Here is an 18,995-nt window from a genome sequence, read left to right on the forward strand (position 1 = left end):
GACAGCAAACCCTGCAGCTCTGCCCCCAGGGACCCGGAACCCACAGCCAGGCCTGCCCTGCAGCGTGGGCCCTGCCTTCCTGCCCCTGCGGGGGTCGGGGCAGCAGCCTCTGGGCTGTGGTTTAATGCCCACGGGTGGCTGGGATGATGCGAGGACGGGTGTCTGATTGTGCTTTACACTGGGTACCCAGATAGAGCTGTGTGGGGACTGGGAGAGGGAGGTGTGGGGGAGCAGCTGAGTGGAAAAGCACGTACATACGTACATAGCTGTGTACATCTGTCATGATACTGGGGGGCGTTGCAGCAGGTCGGAGGTGCACACAGCCCCGGGACATCCCAAGAAGGGTGCAGATCTGCTGGGAGAAGCAAAGCAGCTCTCAGTGAGCTCAGGTACATTTTCTCAAAGATGAATTTGTTGCAGGTTGGGTTCTGGTCCACCTGGGAGCCTTTCTCTTCCTTCCGTTGTTGTCAGAAGCTGTTTTTTCCCAGTGCTTCAGGTGCAGACTGACTGTCCCCACCACTGACATATCTGCAAATATTGACACAGGCCGCACATTCAGCAGTGTAGGATCTGCCCCTTTGTGGTCACAATGTGTTGCACAGCTAGTGCCAATATTTCAGCAGCGGGGAATTCTGGTGTGTTTTGTGTTGACAAGAGTTCCCTCTGATTTTGGTACTGTTGTGTTGGGAAAAAGGAAGCATTCCCGCTTCTGGAAAGGATCTTGTCATTGAAGAAATAAACTGGATCACATGAAACCCAGAGCCGAGGTATAAACAACTATTTTCCTCAAGAGAAGAGGCTGCTAAAATCTCGCTGTTCCTTTTTTAACCTTCCAACCTTTCAAAGAATAACAGGGACACCTCATCACCAGCCGATAGCAGCCTGGGTTGCAGTGTTGTTGCACGCTGTCTCCTGGCTGAGCATCACGTGGGGCTGCAGGTAACCGCTCACAGGTGGGACCTGTGCGCTCCCTGGGCCTTGTGCTTTCCTTGGGGAAGTCATCCAGCTCCATGGCTTTTGGTGTGCTGTGCCTCATTCAAGTACTTGTATGAGTTGCAAGGAAATGTGTCGTGCTAATTGTTGGAATCCACGGGATAACTGAATGCACAGGTTGTGTGACATGGCTCTCCAAAAGGATTGTGCCGTGTGCTGCATGCACCTCTTTGGATGTCACAAAGGGCCCTGCAGTGCCGACCTCGCGAGGATCCCAGCCACCTCCACATGCTGCCAGCTGCCCAGAATAGCCAGGCTGCTGCTCGGGAGGACACGCTGTCCCGTAGGTGTCAGCGGGCCGCTGTCATGTGAGCTGTGTGTATCTCTTTTCAGAGCTGATATTTGGTTCTTACTGCTTCCTTTGCTTCCAGCTGCAGCGCCTTAAACAAACAGTGATCAAACCCAGACTCTCCAGCTGATGAATTTGTGCTGCCCTGAGATGCTGACTGCCTTTCCTTGGCTCAGCCCTCGCAGTGACACCGTCTGGAGTTTCCTGTGGCTGCCGAAAAGTTTGGGCTCCCCAGGAACGCCCCGGATGTGTGTCAGATCAGGTGGTGGTTCCTCACATTCAGAAGTGTCCACCTGCACTCTTTGAGCTCCAGTCCCATCCTGAGGCAGGACACAGATCCCATGTTGGGTCAGTGTGAGGCTGCGGATGCTTCCTGGCATGGCATGGACGTGCCTTTTGGTTTTGAGACTGCAAATTCCTGAATCCCTTTAGAGATGGGTGATGAGAAGGGCAGCTGCCCGAGCTCCAGGTGCACTGCAGCATTCTCTGCCTATGGCCTCAGATGAGAAAGAGCTGCATGTTGCATTCTGCCTGTAAGGAAATGACATTTCTTAGAATAACTAATAATAAAATAATTAAGATAGTTCTGGCAGTGTAACAGAGAGTAGCAGTTTCATAGGACATTTTAATATTGATATTGAGACACGTTTTTCATTTTTAAGTATTCACCTTTGCTGCTAATAAATCATCAGATACCTGAAACTAAAGGAAAACTAAAATTGGACTTCGTTGTGCTGATAGCAGCCATCCTGCTTGCAGCAGAGCTGCAGAGCACTGCCTTGAGAAGCGCTCTTCCCCGAGGGCAGCTCCTGCAGCAGCTGTCCCTGCGGCCGTGTGCGTCTGTTTGCTGCAGCTCACAGGAGCTGCTGCTGGCCGGGTCTGGCACGGCTACTTCAGGCACTGCTGACAACTGTGAGAAGAGCTGAGCCTGACTTGCTGCAGAAATTCTTCTGCATCGTATTTTCTCTCTCCCCGTTCACCCCCCTCCCCCAAATATTTAAAATACCTTTGCATTTTAAATTAAGAATTAGTCATTGCTCAGATGCCAGGCGTGCACTATTAATACACTAATGAGATCAGGTTGTGCTCTTGCTGAGTGAATGCTTGCCAAAACTCTTCAAACAAAGTTCTGAAAATGCTGGAGCTGCTGTTAAACATTGCCTTGTCAGTGCTAGGGACAGCAGCAATGCAGCTCTAAAATGGATCTCCCCCAGAACGTGTGTGGATGATGAATATTTAGCTAGGAATAGCATTCCTTAGTCACACAGAAAATCTAGAGCATCCTATTGGATGGGAAAGGAGATCAGCGTGGTTACTGTGCATGTGCTGTATATGGGGGGAGTGCATTTCTTGGCTGCGTTGCTCCCAGGCCAGGTCCTCTCACTGCTGCAGGAGCAGCACGGTGCACACTGAAAGTGCCCCTGCGTAGCGGGGAGCCCAGCCAGGCTGCGTCCCGGGGTGGGCTTGGGTTGGGTGGCACCGAAGGCTTTGTTCTCTGAAGCAGCACTGCCCATTGAGGTCACAGTGCCACGTGGCATCAAAACCTGCAGCTGCACTGGAGCTGGTTGTGGCATCCTTCTTGAACCTCCCATCCAAGCGCTTGTCTCTTCCTGTTACCTGCAGGCTTCTGCTCTCTTTTATAATACAGCTCAAAATACACGCAGTGTTGTCTTGCTGAGGAATAACTTGCTCTGATGGAGGTGCAGGATGCGATGCCGGGGGGTTTGTGTGAGGTGCTGGATTTCACAGCTCTCTGCTGTGCTGTGTGCAGCATGAATGAGGTTACGTTTCAATTTGTGTCGTGACTCTGAACTCCACAAATGAGATCTTTGTGCTTAAAATGGAGAGGTTGCTGGATTGGTCTCCATCAGGTATGAAGGGTGATGTCAGAGTGAAGTTGGTGAAACTGTTTTTTTGCCGAGATGCCTCCTCACTGTTGATGAGCTTACTTTAAGTTCTCTGCCTGATAGTTTTGGGGGATTCTTTTCTCCCTGCTGTGGCCTTTTGCTGGGTAATGTGGCTGTGATGCAGAGCGGAGGCTCCAGTTCCCGTGTCCTCAGCAGTGGCCTTCTCACGCTTTCAGATGTGGGTTTATGGAGCGTGCACTTGTGCTCGAGCACTGTCTGGCTCTGAGTAGCACTTGGGCATTGTTTTGCTCTTCCAAATGATTTGAGGTGTGTCATCTCCCATATCTCTCTGTTGAGTCTATAACAAAATAGATAGTAACTCTGATTCCTGGCTTACCAAGTGCATGAGAATCGTAAGGGAAGTTTTGGGTATTCTGTGTTTGAACGTATTACCATCTGTGGAAGAACACACAGAAATTCATGTTGAATGTAAGATACAAAGTATTGCAGGACACTAGAAGATACAGATCCTAAAACAGCACTTAACAAACGTGATGTAGGGGAGAGCTTGCCTTCTCCTTGCCCTATGCATACCTCATTGATTGCGCATGCCTCAGATTTTCAAAGAGCTTTAAATGCCTTAGAAGTAAGCAATGTATGTCTGTTTGGAAATTTTCCGGGGCTGGGTACCACTGTGCATCAGCACAGGGAATGTTCTGCTGGCTTATAGCTTGCTCTGCTGGTTTGCAAGGACTGCTCTGGTGCTCCAGAACCAGCTGGAAGCTGGCACACTGCATCCACTGTGAGTTCCTGATGCCTAGCAAAGGTGTCCGCAGAAGTGACACTCACTGCTGTTAGATTTCATATTGAAGTCTTTTGTGGTGTACCAGAGTGAATAAACTGCTGTATTTCTTACTATGAAGTTACACCCATAGTGTCTGTGATGAAGCCGTTCTTGCCCTGCACCCTCAGGAGCACTGGCACAGCTTGCCCTGGTGCTGTGCTCCCTCCTGTCCGCTTGCATGCAGACGTGCTTGCGCTCGGGTTCGTCCTCTCCTGGCAGCTGCTGCTCAGGGGCAGTTGGCTCTGCTTTGCCCTGGTTTAGGGAATTACACGCATTAGAGGAGGGAGGCAGGGGATGGATGGTGTCCCAGTGCACATTCCTGGTGTGCTGATGGCTCTCTCTGCTCACAGCCCGCAGGTCCAGCAGCGCTTGGCATGTGGGCATGGAGGGGCAGCACGAGCACCCGCAGCACCTGGGGGACCAGACCAGCGCGCTCTGCAAGCTGCCAGGCCAGGACTTCCAGCACGACCCGCAGGTGAGCACAGCCAGCCCTCGCCTTCCCTTCTCTGCCCTTTGTGCCCTTCTCTGCTCAGGACCTCTGTGGTTCTGAGCGCTGTGGCTCTTTTCCCCTTCTCTGTCTATAGGCCAGGCGTATCCAGTTTGAAATGCTGCCAGGCAGCCAGTTTCCTGAATCCGATTTTTGATGATGATAAGAGAAAAAGGAAACACTTTAAATTTTGCTTACAGCAAGTATTTTTAAAACAGCCTGTAAATACATGCATTGCGTTGGCTTTCTCTCTGATTCTTTAAAGAAAAGGACAAAGAAAAGCATGTTTGAATGTAAACAAATAATATTTTATTTCCTTGCATACTTTCATAATAAATGCTGAAGAAGTAGTTACAAAATACCAGACAGAGTTCATTCTGTGTGAAGCTGTAGGCTCTGTGTCTCTGTATTGAGTTTTTGGGAGGTTTCTACCCCAATGTGTTGGGTGGATTCTGTTCCCACCCTGCCTGGCGGTGGTTCCCCTGCTCTCCCCTCCCTTCCTGCAGCACTGGGGCAGAGAGCCCCAACCTGTATCCAGCAGTGAGGCTTTTCGTGGGATCACGAGGTCTGTATTTTCTGCATTTTTTTAGACCACAAAGCTGTTTTTTAGAGCAGAGTAGTTAGAAAGCAGAAGCTGATAGCAGAGCATTGGAGCTGTGGCGTGGGGCCGTGCTGAGGAGGGCACGTGGGTGCTGCTTGGGCGCTCTGGCCGTGCAGCCAGCAGTGCTGGTGGCTCCTGGGGCAAGGAAGGGTTGTTCAGAAAGCTGTGTCTGTGCCCAGCAAAGGATTTGCAATGACGATGAGTTGCCTGCACGTACAGCATGGCAGTGAATGCATCTTACGCAGCACTGCTTGGAAAATACATCGTATGGAGCAAAGCCCCCCTCTCCTAATGCAGCAATTTGTCATATTAAGTCACTTAATAATAATTGAATCCCCTTGATTAATCTCCCAGAATTAGCCAGTTGCATTTTGAGCAATTAGGGTTAATTACTGCCTCATTTGGCAGGATAGAGCCCCTGTAATTATTTCATGAACAAGATTAGGAAGTGTTCCTGTGTAGCAGATACGTTCATGGCATCTTGGAGCACATGTTAGAATTTGTAATGACATAGTTAAATGTAATTAGTAGCTAGTAATCTGCGTGCTGCTGTTGTGCTGATGCTGAGTGGGCTCATTTTGCTGCGTGGTCTCCATGCAGTGAAACCTCCCCTCAAGGCTCTGAGCAGCCAGGCTGTGGTGGTAGGACTCTTGCAGTAAATTGTCTGCCTGGAGAAGGATTAGAACTTTAGGGAGACATGCTTAGATGTTTTTGTTTGTTTGTTTTAAAAGAAGCAATAAGCATGGTTTAGAAACGAACACACGTTGTCGTGCTCACAGGGCAGGCCCCTCGGCTGATGGCATAAGATGGCCTGTCATGTGCCGTCCAGCAGCAGAGGCTCTTTGGTTTTTCCAAATTGCTTTGCTTATTTCCACGTTAGTATGAATTTCTCTCTTTCCTTGTCGTGAACTACTACAAATAGCTGTCGATAGAGATGGTAAAAGTTTGAAATTCAAGCCAAGTTCATCAGCAAACTTTAACTTGTAGGTAACCTTTCAGGTGAAGGATACCTCATGCTGTAGTGCAGTCTGGTTTTGAAGCCACGGAATGCAAAATCTGATGTATTTCTTCAGTAATTACTTGACTGCCTGCTTGAAGGATAATCCATATTTTAGAAGTTTCCTCATCTCTTGTGAGCTCAGAAGTTCTTTTTTTTAATCAATCTGCTCTAAAGTGTTCTCATAAATTCACACTGGAATTTCAACCTCAAAGTATACGAAATTCTTTTCAGGTAAGCGTTGCTGAGTGGATCTGGGGGTACAATTTGGGGCATCGTAAAGAGGCTCTGAAATGCTGATGCTGATAGTAAATCATTGCCTATAATGTATGTGTGTTCAGCTGTAGGGGCTAAAGCTTCTCCATCTCCTATCACAGATGTCTTTTAAAGGTGAAATTAGTTTACGGTAAATGTCATTCAGATGAAGTATGCACTTTAGAAGCAAGGAAACAGTTGCTTTAAAATTAATGATGCATTGCAAATATCAGAAAAAAAACTTATATCCAGCGTAAAGATAATTAAAATTCAGGTCAGAACTATATGACTTCGTCAGGCTAAATTTTTTAATGAGATTTCAGAAAATTAATTGGGCGAGTATGTTTTTTACTCTTCTAAAGAGTATTTCATTGCATGTCTCTACAGGAAAGGAGCTTTTATTAGTATCGAAAGGCAGTAGTGTCTGACCTTTAACTGTTGATTAACCAGTCCTTAACAATTTTTTAGCTTGATTAAAAATAATGTAGGGCTGGTGCACCTCATAGCACCTGTGCAGACTGCTGAGCAGTTTTCCACACGGCAGTCAGAATGCAGCACAACAATTGAACGTATCATTAATTGGTGTTAATGGGTGGCATTTACTCAAGCACAGGGTGGTGGCCGTTCCCACGTACTTCTGGGCTGCTGTTCTCTTCCACCCCTCCAGGAGCAGCAGTCCCACAGGTGCTGCTCTGCAGCATGCTGACATTCTGCTGACTTTGTCTTGGTTCCATCTCACCTCTTGCTGTGCTTTGCTGCTGGTGGCTGCAGGGAGGGCTGCTGGGAAGGCTCTCAGGACTGCTCTGATTTCCCCTAGTGTTCAAATAATAACAGAGAGGTAAACTCATTGGTCTCATGTTCACAAGAGCACAGGGGCTGCAGCTCTGCTCTGTTCTCTATGTCTTTGAGTGAGGAGAGCCAGGTAAGTCTCCGAGCATCTCTGCGTATCGGTACTTCTCTTGGAAGGGAAGCAAAGCCTCTCACCAGGGAAAACAGCCCAGGAGGTTGGCTGGTGTCACTGCAACAGGCAGCCCTGAGAATCTGAAAGCAGGAGTAGAAACTGCGTCCTATCAAAGAGAAGAGTAAGGATTGTTTCTTTCTTTTGATGCTGTTCTCTGCAGTTGCCTGTGTGTCTTCGTAATCTGGTAGGTAGGGACTCCCATTTGCCTTTCATTAATTTCTTGCCACTTTAGTGTGTCTTTTTGGGGGTGTGCAAGATAAAATGGCTGAAGTCTTTATTGCATTGTTTTGTTTTTTCTATTACCAAGCCTTACTGATGCTGCTTTGCAGAAAAAAACTTGGAGGCTGAAAGTTGAGGCAGATGTCGCCCTGAAGTGTTTGCAGAGGGCTGTCGCCCCATAACTTCGGGGGGCTTCAAAATTCTTGCTTTTGCATCATTGATTACATGTAAAAGAGAGCGTGTATGCTGGAGATGTAGTCCAGAATAGCTTGTTCTTGGAGTGATCTCTGCATTTTTTCTGAAAAATGAATAGCCTCTTTATTTGAGTGAGGAATTAATTGACTCTAATCTTTGGCTTTTTTTTTTTTTTTAATGGAGTTCTAGAGAAATGAGACTTCATTGTGTGGATAAAGAGAACGGCCTTTGTCTCAGGATGTGCTCTTCCCAGCCTGTCCCCTTCCTCCAGCTGCCCCAACAGGAACATGCAAACAGCCACATTTCTCAATGTCTTTACAGTTCTGGGGCTTTGCTTTTCAGGGTTTTTTCTTTTTTTTCTTTTCCTTTTTTTTCTTTTGAGCTCTATCATCAACCTCGATGGCTCGTGGTGCTCCACTATTCAGACAGACATGAACACTTCCCTGAGCCTGAATTTGTCTGAAAATGAGAAAATAGCTTTGACAGAGAGGTCTGGAGACAATGGTGTTATCCAATTGTACATCCAGTTTGTGTATGGAACCTCTTAGATTTGCAGAAGTAAAGGTCGGGATTTATTTGAGCAAGGAGGTGTTGGTTCTTTGGCTGGGGCTCTTTATAGAAAGTTGTAGTGGTTCAGCCTGGGGGAAATAGTGAGACCCCTCTGCCAGAAGTCATGACAGAAGTGCGGTGTGTTTAAGGCCAGATTCGGGGGCGAAGCTCTGAGGCGGTCGGTGTTTCTCAGGTGTGCTGGATGTGTAACACAATGCGTGTTACCTGCTTAGATCAAAGTGCAGAAAGCACAGGAGTTGAGACAGCCATGGGAAAGCCGCCCTGGGCCGGAGGGAGCTCTGCTGCAGCCTGGCCGACCCGAGCATGCTCTCTGCTTTGTGCTGCGATCAAACATCTTCCAGCCTGGATGAGAGCTCCATTATTTTAATTAGGTCTGATAGGTTGTGATAGCGAATGCAAATCTAGGTCATTGCATATGTAAATGTGCAGCTGTAGTCCTGGAGGATGCCAGAACATATCAGCTGAGGTGTCCAGTCGTCACCCAGCATTAACTCCAGCGTGGCAAGCAGACTTCAGCTGTTCACCATGGCAAGTGGTGGGGACACACACGTCCTGTCACTTGACTAACATTTATTTACATTTTCAAGTTAAGGAGTTGCTAGATATTTCTTGGCACATGGTTATAATACTAATTTGCACTTAGGCACTGTAGGTGTAAACACTCAATTTAGTGAAAGGCAAACAGGTACCATCCCTGATCCTAGTATGAATTTCTTTCATAAGAGAAAATTTCGTTGTAGCTGCTTCATAAAGTCTCATTAGAAGTGTTGTCTTTATTCCTCCCAGGCAGGAATCTCCAACTTTCACAGTACTCAAGGGGAGCTGTGTGGAGGCTGAGGGGCAGTGGAGCTGTGCAGGGCACGGGGGGCTGAGCTGTGTCTGGGAAGGGGAGCCCTGAACAGTTCCAGTGAGATGCTGGAATGAGCTGCTCATTTCTGTGCGAGCAGCCTTGATGCATAACTGCAAAGTAAGCTCTTATCGTACTGTCCTCTGCCTGGAGAAACGAAAACCATTTCTCATGGTATCAAAGTACTGAAATGCTCGTCGTGTTAGATGGAAAAAATGTACCTGTGGCGTTGGTGTTTCAGAAGGAATTACTCAGAGTGTCATTTCATGTGAAGAGGAGTGGTTTTGCTCTTTTAGGGGAGTTAAACTGAGAAAGCTGCTGCTGATGGCCTGGAGACAAATATCCAATTATGTGCCTGCTTTAATTAGCAGGCATTGCATGGACATTAGGGTAGTGTGTTATTGTGTTCTCTGGAGCCCTAAGTCTGGTACAAGGAATGCATCCTGTAAGGCATCCTTATGCTGGTTGTGCAGCACTGGTAGAAGTTGCTGGGCTGGCAGCTGTACCTGCGCTGGTTCTGTTCCCACCTGCACCCCTCTGGGCTGCGAGGTTACGGCAGCTGCATTCTGCTCTGCCTGGGTCTGGGGCTGGAGCTGGCTGCTGAAGATGTGACTTGTTTTAAATCCAACAGAGACATTTAACGTCGTACCCGTATCGCTGCACGCTGGCAGACTTTCAGATAGAGAAGAAGATCGGGCGAGGACAGTTCAGTGAAGTTTACAAAGCAACTTGTCTTCTGGACAGAAAACCTGTGGCGTTAAAGAAAGTTCAGGTGAGCACTGGAATGCAGTCTTTCTGTGTAGTGAACAGAATGGCACTGTTTCTCCCACTGCTTGGAACGTTGCCTACAGCTTCTAAGGCTAGTTTACCTTATTGTTAGCCCTTTGGTGGCTTCAAAATAAAGAAAACATTCGTCTTTGGTCTGTGGGCTGCATGTGTGTACGCTCATTGCAGTAGATGCTGTACAAAGGCAGGAAGCAAAGACCAGTTCCTTGTTGAATAAGTTCTTGGATTTTGTCACCATCTCACTTTGATCTTCTGCTTTTTTGTCTTTGAAGATTTTTGAAATGATGGATGCCAAGGCTCGGCAAGATTGCATTAAAGAGATTGACCTCTTGAAGGTAAGAATTTTATTTTTCCATTTGTTTGTTTTGAGGAAAAACACCAGCTGATGACATTTTTTGTTGTTTGTTTGCACAATATCTTGGAGAAGACCAGACAACGTTCCAAAAAATTTGTTTAGTTAGGGTGAAGGGGAAGTGCAGGGATATTTACTGACAGTCTGCATACATCGTAGTATCTTGTTTAATATGCAAATCGTTACTGTGCAGGTTGTTTAATTATTTTCTGTTGTTGAAGGGAAATGAATCTTCATAGCTATCACTACTCAGACCTAAGCATTGTTAGAGGTTGTGTGGGGTAAACCAGAGGCTGGAATGCAGGAAGAGAGAAGCCCCAGCATGGCAGGAGGGGCGCAGGCTGCCGTCGCTGTCACTGCTGTGGTGGTTTGATGTGCTCTGTTGGCTCGTGGTGCTGAGGGCTCTAGCTAGGTTTGTTGGATTGCATGAACTCCGTGATGCCTCCGGGAGCTCAGCAGAGTTTTCCCATCAAAAAGTCCTACAGAAGGCAGAAAGGAGCTCTCAAATCAGAGGCTTAGCTTTACCTACAAGAGCAGTGTGCAGCGCTCTGCCGTCGGCCGTGCCCTGAGAGCTGGTTTGATGGACGCAAGGCGTCCTGACGCACGTTGGGTGTCAGTACCTGTTCTGCTCGAGGCTTTGGTGCTTTCTTGCCTGGAATCTGATCTTAGGCTGATGTATCTGAGCGCAGACACATGAGAGAAATTGCCCAGAGACGATGGGCTCTGCGATTTCTTTATTTATCCATGTCTCTGTCTGGTGGGAATGCTCCTCTCCTGATGCCTGCACATGGATCCCATTAGTGCTAATGTGCGCCAGTGTCGAGGCATCGCAGAGGAGAATCTATCCCTAATGTGCATGCGGAGAGCCTGATTAGCATGATGGATTGTAACAGTGTTTCTTTTGGCTTTGTAACCCCTGAAATAGGCAGGTTGAGTCGCAGCTGTTTAGTAGATGAAATGCTCACTTCAGTAGTTTCTGAATTTACTGCGTATCTAAGAGCTTGAGTGAAAGAAAATGTAATGCAAAATGAGCAAGAGGGAATGAGGAGAGAAATCTGGGTTCTCCATTTTCTCCTAAGAAATTACAGGTTTCCATTTTAAGAAATTCAGATATAAAATAGTAAGATAAATTTTAATTTGAGCAAGTTTCTTAATTTAGGTCTGCAAGTAAATTAACAGTCAGAGTAGATGCACATTTTTAAGGAACATTGATGGTAAAAAGATACCATGAGAAAAAAGCCTATTCTTAAATAAAAGTAAGAAACAAATATGTAAGCATAAATAATGGCAAAAGTAGGCCGACATACTGCAAGCAATTTGCACATTATTTTACTTCTATCAAATTTTAGTTGAATTCTACTTTTGTTTTTAGTAAGCAGTGCTGTAATCAGTTGATTCTGTGGTTCTGTTGGGTTATTTGTATGTCTGGTGTCACTGCTCACCAAGTTTCAGAACGCTGCTTTAAAAATGTGTTTACAAGAGGAAAAGCAGCTTCGCCTCCTTCTGGGCCGTGTTGCTCTCTAAACACACTTTATTATGCTGTGCTTTTGATAAATGAATTTCTCTCACGTACTTTTTACTGGGATAACCTGGAGCACGGTTTGTAGTTGCATCTGTTACCAAGTGCTTTGCATAACGATTACAAAAATGATGCAGGTTGTGCATCTTTGAGTTGTTATTGCACTGTTATTCATCTTCTTGCTCTCCCTCTTCTACAGCAACTGAACCACCCCAATATAATTAAATATTTGGATTCTTTCATTGAAGACAATGAACTTAACATTGTCCTGGAGCTGGCAGATGCTGGTGACCTCTCCCAGATGATAAAGGTAAGGACCTGTTGATTCTGAGGGGCTGCGGGCACTCAGCCATTGGGCCAGGAGGCAGCTCTGTGCTGGTGCTCCTTGGGGTTTGCTCACCTGGAGGACGGTGGCAGGACCTGGGTGGATCAACTGAAGGGGTTGGAAGACACCTCTGGAGGTCCCCAGTCCAACCCCTCCCAAAGCAGAAGCTGCAGAGTGGGGTGGTGAGTGCATGCTGTTCCTTACGGCATTGATCTGTCCCGTTTCTGATTGATGGGGACACTTGATTCTTGTTGGATTTGGTGTTCACGTAGCGTGTCTGCCACTCCGAAGACATTCAAGGCAGTGTATTGACTTTCCTCGCAACAGGGATTTGGGTTTGAGAAAATGTTTCAAGTTCTTGCTCTTCTCTTATGTTGCTCTCAGGAATACTTGTATCGCTGCAAACCAGCTTTAGTTAAGCTGTTACCACCTGCTTTTATATTTTCTTTGACATGTTAATCTTTAGACATACATCCCTTGTGAGAACAGATGTGTTATATCATGTTTGTTAGCACTCTCAACCTTCTCTCAGTGTTTTACCTGTTTTTTTGCCATCATTATTCTGTAATTATCATAAATGAATGTTTGGAAAGTTCTCCTCCTCCTTGTTGTCACAGTTAAAATATCTTATTAACAGATTTGTTTTCTTTGCCAGCAGAGCTATGAGGCACTAGGCCAAAGGCTGTCAAACAAGTTACACATTGAGTCCACAGTCAGTGGCTAGATTTACACTTCCCATGAAAATGTGCTCCGTCTCAGGGAAGTGCCTGGGGTGTGAGTGTGCTGGGCTGGGCCACGGCAGAGCAGACCCAGAGCCTCCTGTCATTCCTTACTGAGAGCTGAGAGCCTCACCTGCAGTTACCTGCAGCCAAGAGTGGAGCTTTATGAGGAATTCCAGATACCAGGTTGGGGCAGATCCCAGCACCAAGCTCCTCCCATGCTGACCTTTCCTCTTTTCCCAACAGCTCTTAGGAAACCTGCAATTTGCCAAGGCCTTCGGTAGCAGGTGGGGCTGTGAGGGCAGAGTTAGGGCTGCTGTCTCCCTGGGCCTTGCAGGTCTTGTTCTTAAATCTTGTTCTTAAATCTGCAGGTCAGTTTGTCTTGTTCTTAAATCTTAGCTTACAAGAAGTTTTACCGACATAATTGTCAGAAATCATCATGAGAAATACTTGCTTCCCCCCCCCCCCCAGTGTTCAGCTGTTAGTTTAAAACCTTTCTTACTGATAAATACATTTTTTCATCTGTCAGAATTGGCTGTTTAATTGTCATAAAATTATTTTTATGTCATATATACAGACATGTTTTGTATCTGGAAACAGCATAGCACACATTCTCTCTGCCAGGGCTCCCGGTCCGGTCTGTTCTCCCACACCTTTGTCACACGAGTGGGGAGAATGCTCAGGGCCTTTCCTGAGTCGTAGAAGTCGCCTTTCAGTGATGCAAATATTTGAATTCAGATGTTTATTTGTTGTTGTTTTTTTAGATTGTTTTTTTAATAACTGAAATACCCACCAACTAACACAGGAGGAAATTGAATTCTCCTCCTGAGCACAGTTGGAAGCAGAGTTGCTGAAGCCAGGTTTGCTGCCCGCTCCTCTGCAGCACCACCGCTCCCCCGCCCCTGGGGAGTTCAGGCTGACGTGAGGGTTTTCATGTTGGAGAGGCTGTGGGAGCAGCAGCAGCAGAGCTCTGAAGGTGCGAGAGTGATAAAAACAGGGACTGTCTTTGTCACGCCCCTGTTGCCTGCATTATTTATGAGGAATTGTAAAGCTGATGTAAGGGAGTGCCGCTGCATAACCCACTGGAGAGTTGGGGCTCTCTTGTAAATGTCAGACAAGTCTTATTGGACATGACATTCGGAAAATTATCACTTGTGGTCTTGCATATCCACTCTTAAATACTTTACTGAAAATTAAATAATATTATCGTGTATATAACACTTTATCCTTCACCCTCTGTAATTCCTCTGTGCTCTCTATCAAGTTTTGGTTTGAAACTGTTGCAAGCTGTCAGACTTGCTGCCTGGGGAATTGCACGGTTGTGCCCCTTCACAGCTGATGTGCAAAATAAAATTTGCCATTACTTGAGTCAAACATGAACCAGTAACAGCATCTCACATAAAATACAAAATGTGACAACGGACATCAGATGTCTGTACTGAGAGGAAAAAGCACAAGATGCAGAAAGGGGCAACAGCCAATTTCCTTCCTTTATTCTTGCTTCTGCATGCTGCTGACTGAAATTCTCAAGGGTATGATGCAAAAGAAATGTGGTTGTGGAGTGCTAGAAGGATGAACAGCGTTTCAGAGCTGGTTGTTATCCTGCAATACCTTATATATCAAAGACCGAGGGTAAATCTTAAACCACTGCAAGTGTGTTGGAAGTGGATTTTGTTAGTGCTCCAGAGGAAGAACGTGCTCAGTGTGTAGCACAGGAAGAAGCAATGAGAAGTCGGGGACCAATAATTGGAAGTAGTGCAATTTTGGGAAGCATTGGAGGAGGCTGTGGTACTTTGCAGGATGTGCACAGCTGCAGTGCAGTCCTGAAATGGAGACATTGAAGGTGCATCATGTTTAGCCTTCACTGCAGCGTATGACTGGTTGTTTATCCTGTAATAAGTTACTGGGGAGGAAGAGTGAAGTGTTGGAAATAACCATTCCTGTGCTGCATTGCTTCTTATTCGTGCATCATCTTTATGATTATTTTATCTGAGAGTCGTCAGCACCCAGAGGTCCATAGAATCTGGACTCGGCTATGCTTGACGCTGCATAAATGCACATAAAAACTGTCTCTTTCCAAACCCATGTGTGTCCTGATCAGCACTGTCTTTGCATCTCACTGGAGATACTTCGGTTAATTTAATATTCCTATTATGCATGAAAAGGAATGTATTATCCCACCTGATCATGGAAGAAATACAGATACTTTATTGATGCTATGTCCATCTTCTCAGAAGAGGAAACACATTTCTCTGTTGTTAATAGACTGTATGATAATGAATGTTTATGAGGTTGTTTTTTTTTAATGATCTTTTGTTACTTAAGGCAAAATATTTGAGACATTTGTTGTTTTGAGGCATTAAATATGTTTTGCAAGGTAATTAAGGAGATTAATGCTGATTATAATTGGTGTCCATTCAAAAATGTCAAACCTATTTAAGCGTATTTTTCGTAATAGTTGTTAATTAGTGAACTGCATTGAAGTTTGCATACAGAGAAGAGTTAAAGCTAATCAGAGAAAAAGTCTGTTGCAGATCTGGGAGACGTGAGCAACCGGCAGCTGATGAACGCGAGTCCAGGAACAAGTCAGATGTGTTGCTTTTTCACTGATCTTTTATTTATTTCCTTCCCCAGTATTTTAAGAAGCAGAAGCGGTTAATCCCAGAAAGGACGGTGTGGAAATATTTTGTGCAGCTATGCAGTGCGGTTGAACACATGCACTCCCGCAGGGTGATGCACAGAGGTAACATTAATTCAGTCTCTTTTCACTGAATAATAATATAATGTTCCAATTAGTAAGCGCCTACATTCAAAAACAATTATGCTGATGTTCAGCCAATGCATGTTTAGAGAGGCTGGAGCTTGCAAGATGGATTTCTCCTCCTGTCTTTTTGCCTCATTGTTAAAGGATTCAGTCCGAAGTGAGTGTGCTATTAGGAAGATGAGCTGCTTTGTATTCCAGACACCAATATTGAGTAGAAGTGTCAAACATGCCATTAGAAAAGTGTCAGAAGTAAAATGCTGAGACTACTGGATACAGTGAGCTCTCTAAGAAATAGGCTTCATTATATGAGTTGTGACCTCAGAGAGTTTAGGAGAGTTTTCCTCTCCTGCAAGATTTTCTCAAGTATTGATACAAATACGTCCCACGCTCTGATTGCCTGTTCTCTATTTCTGTTAATTATTGTGAATCTCTTGTCTTAGAACTTTTTGCTTTGAACTTCACAAAAAATTGCATTGCTGCTTTAGCGTAACTAAAATGCTTAGTGAAGGACCTGACCCAAGGGGTGCAGGTATGCAAAAGGCACGAATACCAGCCTCTGCTGCTTCTGCCATTTCTTTCCTTCTTGGAAGCAGTGAACTCTTAACCAGTTTTTTCAGCTGTGTGATGTCATTTTTGCTCTCTTTCCACCCCTCGTGTCGCTGGTCCGTACCTGGATTACTTGTACCGTAGGTAACAGAAATGTGGGATCCTGTGCATTTAGTCTTCACTAACTGTGAGAAAAAGCCTCCCTAACTTTTAGCCTGATGTGACTTCTTGGGAAACCAGGGTTCTGGTGATTTTTACAGCACACAAGCAGAATGGGCTGTACGGAGCCCAGAATTTAAGTATAGTAGGACAGTAATTTGTGGGTGGTGGGCAGTTTCATGCAGAAAATTGTTTGCTTCCTTTGGGGAACAACTCAGCGTTGCTTTGATTGATTACATCTGTTAAAGAGGTTGCTGCTGTGTGATGCTATTTCCAATCACTTTTCCTCACTGGTATTTTTTGTGTGTTGAGAAGTATGCTCTGTTGTGTGTGTATGGAACCTGAAGTTGTAAAAGACTCAGCCTATCAAAGCTGCAAGGAAACACAGTTCTGTTCGAGTCTGTCCTGTACAGGCAATGCTCCAGGCTATGCTTCTGTTGCAGTATTAGAACCAAATAACCTTTTGTGGCTTTGACCTTCTACCTTTTTCTTCTTGCAGACATAAAACCAGCCAACGTGTTTATAACAGCCACAGGGGTGGTGAAGCTGGGAGATCTTGGATTAGGCCGGTTTTTTAGTTCTAAAACCACTGCAGCACATTCCTTAGGTAAGATGATTCTTCTCATCAGTAAGCAAGTGCTACTGTACAGTTGTCAACTGTGATGTTCAAAGGAAGTGGTGTCTACTGTCCTGTAATGACAGCTTTGGTTTGGGGGGCACATACATTGTTTTCTCCTGTTTCCTTTTTGAATATTCTTGAAACACATGGAGTATTCCTATAAAAATTCTTACTGTTTTTTTGCTTTAAAACTTGCACTTGATGGTTTTGTTGGTTTTGTTGTTTTTTTTCCTGGAATGTCTGGCCTGTTAAAGGTGTGATTTATAGCAAATGTAACAATTGCAGCTTTTCCACCCTAAATAGCATAGTTGTCTGTACTCTGCCTACTAGAATTAGATGTTGCACCACCACTGTTTTTTGGCAGATGCTGCTCAGCTGTCTTCCCCTGAGCAAGGACTGCGATGCTGTCTGAGGTGAGGGAGGTATTTAAGGCCCTCACAGCTTGTCTGTTCCAAAGAGGGACTTCACTTTGAAATTCAACTTCAGTTTAATAGATCCAAGTTTTCTTAATGCCTTCCATGTATCTGCAGGTTGTTTTCGTGCTCTGCTGTGTGTGCAGCTTTGTTTCTGCCGAAGCATAGTTTGCTTTCTCTACTTTCATTCTTGCTGAATTGTATGCTGCTTTCAGACTCTGATACTTATCTCTCTGAAATTTTATTCTATGCTATGCTATGCTTCGGTTCGTTTCAGGTTCTTGTTATCCACAAGGACAGCAGCATTCCCACAGTTAGTGGATATATTCAGCAGAACTTGGGCTGCCGGGTGTCTTGCAGGACATCACTGGAGGTAGCCTTCTGTTACAGTGGTGAACTGTTCTCTGACCAGTTTTACATTTTTGAAGTGGTTTATTTCAGGCAGATTTCAGAGTTTGCTTATAAGCAAAGTTCATGTTGATGTAAAAGGTTGTAAGATATCTGTTGCTTATCTTTCCCTCCCTCAGAAGCCCACGGCCTTGTCATGGAATCAGAGTGATAGCAAGTTTTCTGGATAAGTCAATGGGAAAAAGCAAAAACAATTGTGAACAATATACATACCGTGTTTAAGTAACAGTGGTACCTTCCCATCTGTTTGCAGAGAAGTAACTTCTTCCACCATTTTAAAATTACAATTCCAATAAGATTTCTAGAAAGTTAGCTGTCCATAAAGCTGGCAAAGCAAACTGATTTCTTACACAAATGAACCTCCGTGCCTGTTCTTACAGGAGAAAGTAAAAGCTCTAGGAAACCAGAATGGCTGTTTGCTTTTTCTCACATCCTGTAAGAGAATTGTTAAAAAACATCTTACGTTTCATGTTTTGTTCTGTCTACAAGTTGAAGTGCTTAGGACAAATCCTTTCCTTCAAGGAGAATGTGTTTCAGTGTGAATCAAGTGATAAATAGTGATCGTTTGTTAACGTGAAGGAACTATGTGGAAACTGCATCATAAAAATTTTATTATTAGCATTAATTACAGAGCTGTGGAAAAGTGTACAGTATACAGAGTTCATTCTTTGGCTTACAGTATAAAATCTTTCATAGTTGTTAGTTGTGCCCTAAGTGCCTGCAGAGGAGAGGTGGCTCGTTTCCCGTTTGTGTTGACGTGTCTGTTGAGTCATGCCTGCTGTGCTCAGCAGAGGAGGGCCCTTGCTTCTCAGCACAGTCAGAGCTCCCACATGTAGGGCGCTCTGTTGATTTTTGGAACACAGAACTTCTTTGTTTCCCTGTTTGTCCTCACCCATTCGATTTCCTCCATTGATGCAACTCTTGCTCTGTTGTTTGTTTATATGAATGCAAACTTAGTTGAGTGTCGACACTGGGGCTTCTCAACGCACGAAGAAGGAAGATGTATGCCTTATTTTGTGTGCTTAGAAGAAGCTTAGTCATTTCTCCAGTTAACTTTCATAAAAGGCTAGATTTCCTTTTGCATCAGCTTACCCTAGGATACATGCACTAGACTCACTAGGTTAAAATGAATCCTCTTCACGGAAAGTTATAAACCTCATCATCTGAACAGGCAAAAATGGGACTGTCTAATTACATGATGTTATCTAGTCTGACTGCTGTGCTTACTACATTAATAAGAATAAATTGGGGCCAGAAAGCCACGTGCAGCCAGCTTCCCG

The 18,995-nt window shown here is 45.0% G+C and overlaps 1 protein-coding gene across 1 annotated transcript in view; it reads left to right on the forward strand.

The window, feature by feature from the left end:
• Positions 1 to 18,995, forward strand: part of NEK6 (NIMA related kinase 6) — a gene marked incomplete at both ends in the record, with an annotated part of 45,550 nt that overhangs the window by 13,177 nt on the left and 13,378 nt on the right. The window contains 6 exon segments of the mRNA XM_079544666.1: positions 4,324 to 4,448; positions 9,737 to 9,877; positions 10,164 to 10,226; positions 11,962 to 12,072; positions 15,441 to 15,549; positions 16,775 to 16,882. Of these exon segments, the coding sequence (XP_079400792.1) occupies positions 4,324 to 4,448; positions 9,737 to 9,877; positions 10,164 to 10,226; positions 11,962 to 12,072; positions 15,441 to 15,549; positions 16,775 to 16,882 (657 nt within the window).

This window comes from Tetrao urogallus (assembly GCF_951394365.1).
Source record: "Tetrao urogallus genome assembly, chromosome: 19".
Lineage (NCBI taxonomy): Eukaryota > Metazoa > Chordata > Aves > Galliformes > Phasianidae > Tetrao > Tetrao urogallus.